This window comes from Dendrobates tinctorius, unplaced genomic scaffold, assembly GCF_039654945.1.
Source record: "Dendrobates tinctorius isolate UK_male_01 unplaced genomic scaffold, ASM3965494v1 ptg000086l, whole genome shotgun sequence".
Lineage (NCBI taxonomy): Eukaryota > Metazoa > Chordata > Amphibia > Anura > Dendrobatidae > Dendrobates > Dendrobates tinctorius.
The window spans coordinates 44,007,537-44,021,466 of NW_027361754.1; the positions used below are offsets into that span (position 1 = coordinate 44,007,537).

Consider the following 13,930-nt stretch of genomic DNA (forward strand, 5'->3'; position numbering starts at 1 on the left):
TCAGTTGTGAGGTGTACCTTTCCGCTCACTGACTGCTTGAGTGCATGGACAATGCGGTCTTTCACATGATGGTGGAGGGCTGGGATGGCTTTGCGAGAGAAGAAGTGGCGACTGGGTAGGTCATAGCGTGGTACTGCATAGGCCATGAGTTCGCGGAAAGCTGCGCTTTCCACCAACCGAAGGGGCATCATCTCAAACGAGATTAGTTTGGCAATGTGGGCGTTCAAACCCAGTGTACACGGATGAGAGACTGAGTACTTTCTTGACCTACTCATAGTGTCTGGGAGGGTGAGCTGGACTTGAGAGCTGCATATGGTGGAAGTAGCGGTGGACAGGGCGGACTGAGAGAGGGTTGATGATGGTGATGGAGTTGGTGTTCTTTCTGTTGGCCTAGAATCAGTCTTTCGTTGATATAACAGTGGGATTCCCTGACTGCTGTGGCCTTGCAACGACACCTCAACATTTGCTGCTGTGCTAACCGGTGGGCTTACAGTGGGGGAAACAATGTAGCGTTGCTGACTACCTTCGTTGTGATCAGTTGCACATGTGGCACTTGAGGTTTGGTGTTGTGTCCACGCTTGCAAGTGCATGCTGGTTAAATGTCTAAGCATGCAACTGGTATTCAAATTTTTCAGATTTTTCCCTCGGCTAAAGGTCTTTGTGCACTTCTTACAGATAACCTTGGCCTGATCATGAGAATTTTGTTCAAAAAAGTGCCACACTGCACTCTTCCTACTTTGGCAGACATTTTGCGGCCTAGCACACTGTGATCTTTTGACCCTCTGGACAAGCTGTCCAGCAACTCTTTTGATGTTTGGAACCTGTCTTTGGAGTGCTCCGGGCCTGCCAGATTACAGCTGTTGCGATGTCGATGTCTGCTGTGGATGCTCCTCATCTGAGCTATTGGAAGCAGCACCCTCTTCCCCCAATGGATGCCAATCTGGGTCAACAACTGGGTCATCCATCACCTCCTCTTCTATGTCATGTGCACCTTCCTCTGTGTCACCGTGTATGGTGGTATAGTGTGCGGGAAGGGGCACCTGAGTCTTATCAGGGTCAGAATCTGGCTCTGTACACTGCGAGGACAATGTAGTGCTCTGAGTGAATGTACCAGCAGAATCATCCATCAGCGGCTGTGCATCAGTGCACTCCATGTCAGATTCATCTTGGCCTGGGTAATTCACCATTTCACTTGATAATCCAGGCATGGTATGTGAAAACAGCTCCATGGAGTAATCAGTAGTATGGCCTGCGTCATCCTTCAATCTTGGTTGGGGTGAAGGACACAAGGAAAGGTGTGGTTCATGAACATGAGCCTCCAATGACGACTCAGTGCTTTTACTTTTTACAACTGAAGAAGAGGAGGCGATAGAGCTGGAGGCTGAGTCAGCAATGTAAGACAAAACTTTTTCCTGATGCTCTGGCTTTAAAAGCGGTTTGCCAACTCCTAGAAAACTAAGCGTTCGAGGCCTTATGTAGCCAGACGATGACGCAGGCTCAACACCTCCTGCATTCGGTCCTATTTTGCTCTTGCCACTACCATCAGATCCACCACCAACACCATCATTACCAGCTGCCAACCCCGGCCCAATTCCACGGCCTCTTCCACCAGCCTTCCTCATTTTTGGTAGAAATGTAGACAAAATCCAACAAACTATATAGTAATGTAAAACAAGGTACAAGGTGTCTATAGGACAGGGGAGATTTTGAATTTCTTCAGACACTTGTGGACACTGGACACTTTTGGATTGTGTGAGGCCCACTGATATCTGAGCGCTATGTCACAGGCTCGATGGCACAGCTGTGACAAAAGTGACTAGAGGATAAGTGAGATTTTGAATTTCAGCAGACACTTGTGGACACTGGACACTTTTGGATTGTGTGAGGCCCAATGAATATCTGAGCGCTATGTGACAGGCTCGATGGCACAGCTGTGACAAAAGTGACGAGAGGATAAGGGAGATTTTGAATTTCTGCAGACACTTGTGGACACTGGACACTTTTAGATTGTGTGAGGCCCACTGATATCTGAGCGCTATGTGACAGGCTCGATGGCACAGCTGTGACCAAAGTGACTAGAGGATAAGGGAGATTTTGAATTTCAGCAGACACTTGTGGACACTGGACACTTTTGGATTGTGTGAGGCCCAATGAATATCTGAGCGCTATGTTACAGGCTCGATGGCACAGCTGTGACAAAAGTGACGAGAGGATAAGGGAGATTTTGAATTTCTGCAGACACTTGTGGACACTGGACACTTTTGGATTGTGTGAGGCCCACTGATATCTGAGCGCTCTGTCACAGGCTCGATGGCACAGCTGTGACCAAAGTGACTAGAGGATAAGGGAGATTTTGAATTTCTGCACACACTTGTGGACACTGGACACTTATGGATTGTGTGAGGCCCACTGAATTTCACAGCGCTATGTCACAGGCAGAAAATGGCTAGTGTATCACAAACTACAAGGTGTATGTAGAATTGGACAGAATAGGAATCTCCCTAGAGTGCAGGTCTGTAAGAACGGAACATGTCCTCGTTTTATTCTCACAGAGTGACACACTGATAGCTTCACTGTGGCTGTGATAACAGCCGTTACACGGTACTGTGTGAGGAGCGTACACCGCTGTATGGTGTGAAAAAATGCACGCTCAGTACCTCAGCAGGACAAAAAAAAAAAAAATTGGGATTGCTTTTAAAAAAGCAGTTTGCGGAGCAGTGGGTAAACAGCAATGCAGGAATGTCAGGAAGCCTTAGAAGGCAGCCCAACAACCAACACCACTGATACACCACTATATAGCCTCCCCTTGCACTGCACACACAGTGACTGATGTGTTGTACAGGCAAAATCGCTAGCAGCAGAAGCAGTTTTTTTTTCTTCTCAGCAGGACAAAAAAAAAAATTGGGATTGCTTTTAAAAAAGCAGTTTGCGGAGCAGTGGGTAAACAGCAATGCAGGAATGTCAGGAAGCCTTAGAAGGCAGCCCAACAACCAACACCACTGATACACCACTATATAGCCTCCCCTTGCACTGCACACACAGTGACTGATGTGTTGTACAGGCAAAATCGCTAGCAGCAGAAGCAGTTTTTTTTTCTTCTCAGCAGGACAAAAAAAAAAAATTGGGATTGCTTTTAAAAAAGCAGTTTGCGGAGCAGTGGGTAAACAGCAATACAGGAATGTCAGGAAGCCTTAGAAGGCAGCCCAACAACCAACACCACTGATACACCACTATATAGCCTCCCCTTGCACTGCACACACAGTGACTGGTGTGTTGTACAGGCAAAATCGCTAGCAGCAGAAGCAGTTTTTGGTGTCTTCTTCCCTGCCTAACGCTCTCCCTACAAAATCATCATCAGCAGCAGCTCTCCCTATTCTGAGATCAGCATGAGTAACATGGCGGTCGGCGTGCACGCCCTTTTATACCCCCTGTGATGCCCCCCAAAGCAAGCCAATCACTTGCATGCCCTTCTGAAAGATGGTGGTGACCCGTGCCTATGTCATCACGTTGCCCACAGTGTCCGTGGATCCTGATTGGCTGAAAAAGAGCGCAAAACAAACTTTTGAAACGAGACTTTGGCGCGTAAGTCGCCGACCTCGTGGCCGACCTCATCCTAGGGTCGGGTTTCGTTTCATGAAACCCGACTTTGCCAAAAGTCGGCGACTTTTGAAATTGTTCGACCCGTTTCGCTCAACTCTAGTGGTGGGTGTTAAATCCCAGGGAAGGGATTGTAAAGCCCGTGAATACTGTTTTTTTTTTCAGTTTATTGGCCAAGTTGTTTAATTGGTGCCTCCGAGCTAGTGCATAGCAGCAGGAGGTAAGATACAATCTGGATGCACATCGAAACACATTAAAAAATGAACCACAATACTTCGATTCCTGTCTTCTCATCAGTCTTTGAGGGCAACGCGGACACACAGTATCTCGGGAACCTACTACTCAGAAGAGGCACTAGGGACGCAGATAGGTAGGAAGAGTTTTTCAGGACTATCGGTGTGGCTCTTAATCAAGGTCCAGCGGCTCTTTTTTTGTTTTGTATGTGTCTTGGTGTGGCCACTCAGGAGTTGCGAGGAGAGTAGGGTGTGCATTAACATGTCATGCTAATGTATTGAATTTGTTTAATGAGAACTTGGAGGGGTTCTTAATCAAATTTAGGAAAAAGTTAAATTCTGTGCATTCATAGAGGACATCATTTGCATAACCCCCTACTGTTTATCCTTTCAATTATATCAGAGCACATTTTATTTTTTTGAGTGGGAATCAATGTTAATGTACCAAAAAATACTGTCACAGATACTCCCCATCTACTTACTGCAGTCTCCCTGTGCCGCCACCTGCAGGTTAATCTGCTGCGTGCATGCTCGTACATGAAGCTCGCATTCATTGCCGTAGGTGTTGCCATCGGTGCCGCACACAGGTTGAGCCGAGTGTACACATTCCGTAGGGCACACGCATCGTCCGGTCTCAGCCTCGCAGATGGCTCCGAACTGACATTTTTTGCAACGATCTGTAATAAAGAACATCACAAAGGGTCAGAACAAAAAGCTCGAAATGCCGTCACTCTGCTTTCCAGCTGCATTTTGTATGTCACTCGTCTGTCCTCCAAAGATAGCTTGGATGCACCTGCACCCACTTTAATTAATTGACCTGCCACCCTGCAGTAATACATCAGATGCTGTTAACTCAACAGCCTGTCCTTGGGCATTCTGACAAGGTCAAAGGCTAGAAAAGGGACAAATGCATTAAAAAAAAAAAAAAAATGTAGCGTTCATTGTAATGTGGGCGACTAATTTACTTCATCAAATCCTGTCTGCAATGTGCCTCTCAGGGGGAAAAAATGTCACATCTCATGTGAATTGTAAAAAAGGAATAGGCAAGGGAATTGTAATAGATCATTCCGCTGCTGCGTTTAGATTTTGTACAAGGCTCAGCAAATCAGCAACCACGCCGTTTGCAAAAGTTTAATTCTCGCTTGGTTCTCAACTGAATTCTAACTTTTGCCCCAAGCAAATATGTTCCGGCTCTCAATAACACTTTTTTTTTTATTATTGTAATTGAAAATACAATTCATTTATGAAAATATTCATTTATTTTCATCGCTTCGTGAAGCAAAAACATTTAGAGAGTATGAAATGGAAGACGTAAAGAAATAAGTACAAAGCGGGAACTCTCCAGATAGTGTATCGTCGCTGTCCAATACATGAAGATGTCCAGTATCCAAAGTATATCACCGAAATGTAAAGACATATTGAAGAATTGTGTCCATCATTATACCCCATGTTGGAGTAAGAGTGGCCCTCAAACTGTCCATAGGCAAAAAGTGAGAATAATTCCTTCTTAATGGCAATTTATCACCTATTTGTGTGGAGGTGAGCTGTATTATCGATCATCTATTGTGAATGGTGGATCCTGTGTTATCTACTATATATATATATATATATATATATATATATATATGTGTATGTTATCAGTCATTTCACAGGAGGGGAGGAATGGTGGACCCTGTGTTATATACTGTATATAGAGGTGTTATCAGCCATTTTACAGGAGGAGATGAACTGTGACATCACCTAATGTGAATGGTGGATCCTGTGTTATCTGCTATATAGAGAGGAACTTATCCACCATTGCACAGAAGGAGTTGGTGAACTGTAACATCACCTATTGTGAAAGGTGGATCCTGTGTCATCTACTATATATAGGTGTTATCAGTCATTGTATTGGAGGGGTAGGAGGTGAGCTGTGGCATCACTTATTGTGAATGGTGGATTCTGTGTTATATACTGTATATAGAGGGGTTATCAGACATTGTACAGGAGGAGGAGGTGAGCAGTGATATCATCTATTGTGAATGGTGGATTCTGGGCAATTTATTGTATATAGAGATGTTTTCAGTCATTGTACAGGGGGAGGAGGTGAGCTGTGATATCACCTATTGTGAATGGTGGATCCTGTGCTATCTACTGTATACAGAGGAAGTTATCAACAACTGCACAGAAGGAGGAGGTGAGCTGTGACAGCACCTATTGTAAATGCTGGGTCCTCTGTTATCTATTGTATAGAGGTGTTAACAGTCTGTCTACAGGAGGGGAAGAAGGTGAGCTGTGACAACCCCTAATGTGAATGGTGGATCTTGTGTTATAAGCTGTATATAGAGGTATTATCCTTTATTGTTAACTTAACAGTGACAATAAAGAGAATACTACTAAAAAGTTATCTGTGAAGAACTGCAAGTGAAAATGGCAAAATTTCAGGATAATTCTAAAAACAAGATAGCATAAAAAAAAGCAAATTAAATGAGTGGTCTACCTTTAAGGACAATTATTTTTTTTTACTCATGTGCATGTATTTGGGGATAAACTTAATTTTTACAATTGATTTTTAATAAATATTTTAATCCATTTCCCTTTTACAGCCTGTGTGCTGCACTATCTATTGCTGACTGCTGAATGAATTAACTAAGAATCTGTCAGTGAGCCTGCTCATCAGTGTCTGATGTAGAGATTGTAACTCTTATCAGTAATTTTCTTAAGGGGGCTTTACACATAGCGATATCGCTAGCAATATCGCTAAAGCGTCACCGCTTTTGTGACGCAGCAGCGATATTGCTAGCGATATCGCTACATGTGACACTTACCTCCGACCGGCTCCCCCGCTGGCTATCACTGATCGCGCGAGATCGGCCTGGTCCATTTCTCGTTGTCAGCTTCCTGCTGGTGCCGACGAGCGAGCCATGGACGCAGGCGGAAGACGGACACCCTCGCCGCGTCTGAAAGGTAAGAGCGACCGCTGCTGCATCGCTAGTGAGATCTGCCTGTTTGGCAGCTCACTAGCGACCATTTAGCGATGCACCAGCGATCCTGACCGGGTCATATCGTGGTCGGGATCGCTGGTGCATCGCTAAATGTAACGGGGCCTTTACATCCACTCAGCTGATTTATGAACACAGATCACATCAAAGTTGAATATACAGGAAAAGACTGTAAAAAAGTTGAATGTTTCAAATTTTTAATGACTACAATTGAAAAAATGATTTTTAGCCCAAAATGCATGCATTTAAGTGGAAAAAAATGTCCCCAATAGTGGACAACCCCTTTTACCCCTTAACGACCAGAGGTACTTCAGATATAGCATTTTCATTTTTTGCGCCCCTTCTTCCCAGAGTCATAACTTTTTTTATTTTTCGGTCAATATGGCCATGTGAGGGCTTGTTTTTTGTAGGACAAGTTGTACTTTTGAACAACACCATTGGCTTTAACATATCATGTACTGGAAAACGGGAACAAAATTCCAAGTATGGTGAAATTGCAAAAAAAAGTGCAATTCCATATTTTTTTTTTACCATGTTCAGTAAATGCTAAAACTGACCTGCCATTATGATTCTCCAGGTCATTACGACTTCATAGACACCAAACATGTCTAGGTTTTTTTTTTATCTAGGTAGTTTAAAAAAAAAAAAAATTTGCGCCATTTTCCGACACCAGTAGCGTCTCCATTTTTCATGATCTGGGGTTGGTTGAGGGCTTATTTTTTGTGCTTGACTTTTTTTCTCATTATGTCGTTTAACGATCGGGTTAATTCTTTTTTATATTGATACATTGGGCGATTCTGAAAGCGGAGATGCCTAAATTGCAGGGATGATTTGAACATTATATTTTAAAAAACATTTTTTTTTATTTTTTGCATGTTACAATAGTCTCCATGGGAGACTAGAAGCTGCAGTTGTCTGGTCACCTCTGCTACACATATGTGATGATCAGATTGCCTGTGTGTAGCAGAAATGCTCACTTGCTATGAGCATCGACCACCGGGCGGCGCTCATAGCAATGTGGCTATGACAAACATAGAGGTCTGGCTGGAGACCTCTTGTTGTCATGCTGACCCATCGGTGACCAGCGATCATGTGATGGGGTCACCGATGGGCGGGATTTACAACGCGCTTCCAGTAAACGCGAGTTAAATGCCGCTGTCAGAAATTGACATCGCGATTCCACCCGCAGTTGTTGCGGGCACATGTCAGCTGTACAGATCAGTTGACATGTGCCCGGAAGGGTGCGCGGTGAGCGCTGGAGTGCGCACCAAACAGGGGGAGTTCGACATGAACGTATTATTAAGCCCAACGTTACAAAGGGTTTAAGACAAAACTTGATCTAAACAATGGGTCATTTTTCCACTTTGATGCATGGAAATTATTGGCGATTTTTGTATAAGGGCTAATGCACAATACCATGCGACGACTCCGTAATATGGCTCCTATTAAAGTTTATGGGACGTAAGTCTACATCGCTGTGCATCTCATTTCATACAATGCCATTTGTCATGTTCCAATAAATGTCGTAATACAGAATTCTTGCCAGGGCAGAATATCTCTGTAATACAGCAGGACATAATGACTCACATTATTTTGTAACTCTCACATCTCAACACTTTGTGGAAAATTTACATATGGTGCAAATTTTGAAATACACAGCATGTCAATTCTTTATGGAGGACATTATTCCATATTTCACCCTTTGCATGAAAACAGTGAAATTGAGGGCTAATCTGAAACAAAATCCGCAAAAATCTGCATGTAACAAAGCAGATTTTTCAGTGAATTCACTGCAGCTTTCCTTATGTATCTATTCCGTGTGCAGATACTCAAAAATGTGTTCTATTACAATAGATTCCTAATGGGCAAAACTGATTATCTTGACATTATATATATGTAATATGCTGTGTATGTCTATTGATTGGTATGTGTACCTTGGTTTATATGGGATCCATGGGGTAATGTTTCTCCTTGCAGACTGACATGTCAAGCATGATATGCCAAGGTGAGGAGACTTTTAAGCCTTGAAATGCTCCTCTGGGAAATATGCAAATTGTCTCTAGAACTCTAGTGCCACCTATAGGAAGTAGCAATCCTAAAAGTCAATATCCAATGAGCATTGCCACATGACTTAGGATTAAAGTGAAAACCTCAATTTGCTGACACTGTTTCGGGGCACTGCCCCTAGTCAGTGCAAAGTGTGAGATCTAGTTTGGCTGGGTGAGAGGCATCTGACTGGGATTCAAGGGGAAATGTTTCTCCTTGTAGAGAGTGACCTATGAAACCTGACATGCCAAAGGTGAGGAGACTTTTAAGCCATGCATGTTCCTCTGAGAAATATGCAAATTGTCTCTTCAGAGAGGAAGAGGACTAGAACTCTCCGCAAGAAACAACATTTACACTCTCCTGTTGAAAGCCCAAGCCAGGTGAACCGGACATGTGGCCAGAATGCCAGACAGCCGATTGCCTAAACAACTGCTGTATGGAGAACTGTGTTGGGGAAAGCGGTCATTCAGGGGGTCAGAAGATACATTACAAAAACTGCCTTAAAGCGCCCTTCAAAAATCTGAGTGTCGACTTCTGCGAATGGGAGAAGCTTGCTCTGGTCTGTCCGGCTTGGCTAGGCATGATCACCTCAGGAGCACGTGCATCTGAAGACACAAGAATACACGAGGCTAAAAATGTGGTCTGTGTGTAAGGCACAAGCGGTATATACTGTCCTGACTACATCTACTTGCTTATTTCCTGTATGTAGGTGAGCCTTTGGGGCCCGGATTGGCTTCATCAGGCATCTCCAGACCCACAGCCACTGATCCTCCTTTAGATCCTGAAGTCATGGTCGTCTTCAACTAACGAATGACGAATGGCAAAGGGTCTAGGATAGAGGATATTGTACCAGGAAGGGGCCCAGGTTTTATACCTGGAAGGGTCCAATGAGGGGGCACATTATACCAGGATGGGGGACATTTTAACTGGAAGAGGCTTAGGATGGGGGATATTATAACAGGAAGGGGCCTAGAATGATAGGCACCATTGCAAGATGGGGGTCAGAATGTGGGCCATTATTAGACAAAGAGACCAGGACTGGGGACATTATTACAGAAAGGGAAAGGATGGGGGACATTACAGGAAGGTGCCATGATGGGGAACCCATTACCCGTATGTCATTTTAGGATTTAGAATGCTACAAAGGCTCTTACATCTATCAAACAGGGAGGTGGGGGCCCTGGTCAAAATTTTGCACTGGGACACATAGGACTCTAGTTATGCCACAGATTACAGCCAACCTCTCCAGTTTTCAGCAATGAGTGCAGCACTTACAAGTTCTGTGCAATAGAGCTTGTAATCTCTGCTATGTAGCTTGACGGATCCTACTGTCTTCAGTGTCCCTGTGCTAAGCCAATCCTGCCAAGGCAAAGATGCTTCTACTTGTAGGACTGGATAGAGCACAATTCAGGCCAGTTGTCAGTTCATGATTTCGTTCCTGACTCTCAATCATGAGCGTACAGCTAGCAGACAAGCAGGAGACCAAGGAGCAGTGTGCTCCTGAAGACAAAACTTGCAACAAAGCAAATTAAAAGAAAAAAAAGCTTCTTGAAATAGCCAAGTGGCTGCTGAAACATGCAGGGTTTCATATTCCCACGTAAGCAGTCACAAAAAAAACTATCCCCCTCATCTAAATGACTCATAATGCATTCACTGATAAGACAGAATAAGCAGGAGAGGTACTGGATCATATAGATTGAAATTGACGGCTAGGTAATGTGCACAGACAGGCAATACAAACTGACCAAATTGCTTATCAGACTGGGGAAAAGTGGTATGATAAACATGCGTGTGCCCGGAGAGTGTGTGTATGGTTTACGATGATGTAACAGATCACCGAGGCTTGTGAGAAGGGACAAAGCCAGAAGCCTCCAAAGCTAATAACAGTGCACAGTCTATGACCTGTCGCTTCCCGACTCTCAGCACTTTCATTACTTGCAACAAGGAGCAGACTCCAAGACCTCATCATTTTACCAGGACCCAGAATCCCATCTAGCAATAAAACAATACTGTGCGGGAATCAAACTGTTAACCCTTTCACTCTGCAGTAGATGTTCACGAATTCAGCTTTGAAGGTCAACAATTGGAAATCTGATTTTGGGAAAAGGTAGGCAAATTTAAAGGCCCCTGTCCACATCAAATACATGCCAATTGCTTGGCCTTCAGCTATCTCCTACAAACACAGGAAAGCTCAGTTCGACTGAGGCACCCATTTTCCCTGCCAGGCTCCGCTAATCATCTACCGAATAATCAAAGGGATCAACATTGATAATCCAACAATGCCCTGACATCATCTGTTGAGAGAGTCAGGAGGTCCCCATGCACATTTGACTGTCAGCCAATCCTGCTGATATTGGTGGGTTTGGATGACTTGTGTGTATGGGGGCCTTAAGATTTAAGCAGAAGAACTTGCAGAAGTCCCAAACCGACCACTGAAGATGAAGATGATTATGCCACCTCAACCCTCTCCAGCATCTGTTTAATCCCAGATCTCATGATATGCACCCTACCTATGGATTGGAACAATTCTCCTTAATTTGGGGTTTCCTTGCTTACTATCAATACATTGAATGGTGCTGGGAGAAGCTTTCCAAAATTCCCACCATTGAAAATGGGGGAGAAGGTCAATCAAAACAAGGTCCCTTTTTTCTACAGGCACCATCAATGAAGATAAAGAAGTTTCCTATATGGCATCTACACCATTATTATGAATCTTTCCAATCCTTTAAAGAACAACTTTCATATCTTAGACATGGAGATGAAGTGACCTATTTAGGATACTTTGTGTCATGCTCGCCATGTCTGTCATGTCCGCCATGTCTGTTTTGCCTCATGACCCCTGGAGCGGTGTGCATGCGCATCTCATGTCTACTGTCCTGCATGTTCCCTAGAGCAGTGTGCACACTCACCTCATGATTGTTGGGCTGCAAGATGCCTGCATTTCTGCTCTGCCTTCTGTGATCGTCTCTGCATGTCTAAAACCCCTGATCATATGACCCTTCCTAGGATCCAGCACTGTCCGGTTCTGCAATCATCTCTGCATGTCTGAAACTTCTGATCATGTGACCGCTCTCTGTTATCCTGAGGATCTGAACCGGAAGTTCTGCCCTGGTCCTGACCGAGAAGTGGAGGTGCCTATGCCCTATATCAGACCGCCCCCTTCCTATGCTCAGGGCCTGAGTATTGTGTTGCTTCCCTGCATGGCTGCTGGGTTGCTCCCTCTATTCTGTGCCCTTGCACTTTGCTCTGTCGTGCGTCTCTGCACACGCTCCGTGCTCGTATTCCGTCTCTTGTCTCGTGCTTTGTCTCGTGTTGTCCTTTGTGCTCTGTTTGTCCTCGCTATGCTTCCTTGTTATGTTTTGCTCTGTACCCTGTCCCTGATGTGTCTCTCTACATGTGCAGGACTCTGTTCTGTACCCTGTCCCTGACGTGTCTCTCTACTCGTGCAGACCTCCGTCTTGTACTCTGCCCCTGGCGTGCCTCTCGGCACATGCAGGTCTCGCCTTGTACCTCCCTGACATGACCTCTGCATGCGCAGGACTCTGTCTCGTACTCTGTGCCTTGTCTCTGATACTTCGTGTGCTCTTCGCATGCGCCTGGCCTTCCTAGTCTCCTGTTTGTGCCTCAGCCGTGCCCGCCCTAGCCGTGCCTGCCTGTGCCGCAGCCGTGCTCGTTGGTCAGTGACAGCTGTGTCGCCTGCTATGCCTCAGACGGGTTCGCTGGAGTCGTGCCCGTCTGTCAGTGCTGCAGCCCATCCAGCTAGCCAGTGCCCCAGCCGTGCTTTCTGTGCTTCTTTGCACTTCACGCTGCCTCTGCACTGTGCTTTAGTGCTCTCTTGCACTCACAGGCCCTTGCCTGGCGCTGGCGTGTCCTCTACAAGCGCAGGCCTCCGTCCTTGTACCTGTCCCTGGCATGTCTCTCTACACGCGCAGGCCTCCGTCCTTGTACCTGTCCCTGGCGTGTCCCCTGCACGCGCAGGCCACCGTCCCTGTACCTGTCCCTGGCGTGTCCTCTACATGCGCAGGCCTCCGTCCTTGTACCTCTCCCTGGCGTGTCTCTTTGTACGCGCAGGCCACCGTCCCTGTACCTGTCCCTGGCGTGTCCCCTACACCCGCAGGCCCTCGTCCTGGAATCTGACTCTGGCGTGTTCGTTGACACGCATCATGTCGCTAACCTTGTCTTGTCTCCTTGCATGGAACCCTGGTTTACTGTCAGATGTCCGGATCCTGCCAATCGCCTACAGAACTACAGAGTCTGATGTCCCGGATGATCGTTGCCCGCTGTCCGGAGATCGATGTCATCGTGCCCCTGTCTACCATCTGCACGTACCATGCTTTGGACCTCGGCGTGCCCTTGCACGCACCTTGCTATATGTACTCTGTGTGTTTACGTTGTGCACCTGTTGTACCCTGAAGTGTTCCTTAATGAAGTTTCCTTGAACTAACGTCTTGTCTCGCCTTGTCTTGTTTCCCTGAGCTGGCCGTCTGGTCCAGCTGCTGTGGTGGCTCACCTACTTGGTCTTGCCCCTGACACTCCCTGTATAGGGGGTGGTTCCTCACTAGGTCAGCTCGCCCTAGGTGGGTGGGTGCCACGGCCCAGAGGGTCCACTCATTCAAGAAAAACGACTCAGCGTAAGCTGACGCTCATCACACTTTGCTTCTAAAGGTACTGTCACACTTAGCGTTGCACCAGCGATCCCGACCAGCGATATGATGCGGTCAGGATCGCTGGTGCATCGCTAAGTGGTCGCTAGTGAGCTGCCACACAGGCAGATCTCACCAGCGAGATAGCAGGGGTCGGGGGTCGCTACTTACCTTTCAAACGAGGCGATCCTGACGTCCTCCCGCCCACATCCACGCGTCACTCGTCGGCGCCACAGGAAGCCCAGCAGGAAGCTGACGACGAGAGACGGCCCAGGACGTTCTCGCGCGATCAGCGATAACTAGCGGGGAGCCGGTCGGAGGTAAGTATCACACATAGTGATATCGCTAGCAATATCGCTGCTACGTCAGAAAAACCAGTGACGTTACAGCGATATTGCTAGCGATATCGCTTAGTGTGACAGGCCCTTAA

The 13,930-nt window shown here is 46.0% G+C and overlaps 1 protein-coding gene across 13 annotated transcripts in view; it reads right to left on the reverse strand.

Moving 5' to 3' along the window:
- AGRN (agrin) overlaps window positions 1–13,930 on the reverse strand; it is a 719,629-nt gene that overhangs the window by 201,966 nt on the left and 503,733 nt on the right. For all 13 annotated transcript variants that reach the window (XM_073585333.1, XM_073585332.1, XM_073585329.1 and 10 more), the window contains one exon: window positions 4,313–4,507. In XM_073585333.1, the coding sequence (XP_073441434.1) occupies window positions 4,313–4,507 (195 nt within the window). The remainder of the gene's footprint in view (window positions 1–4,312; window positions 4,508–13,930) is intronic.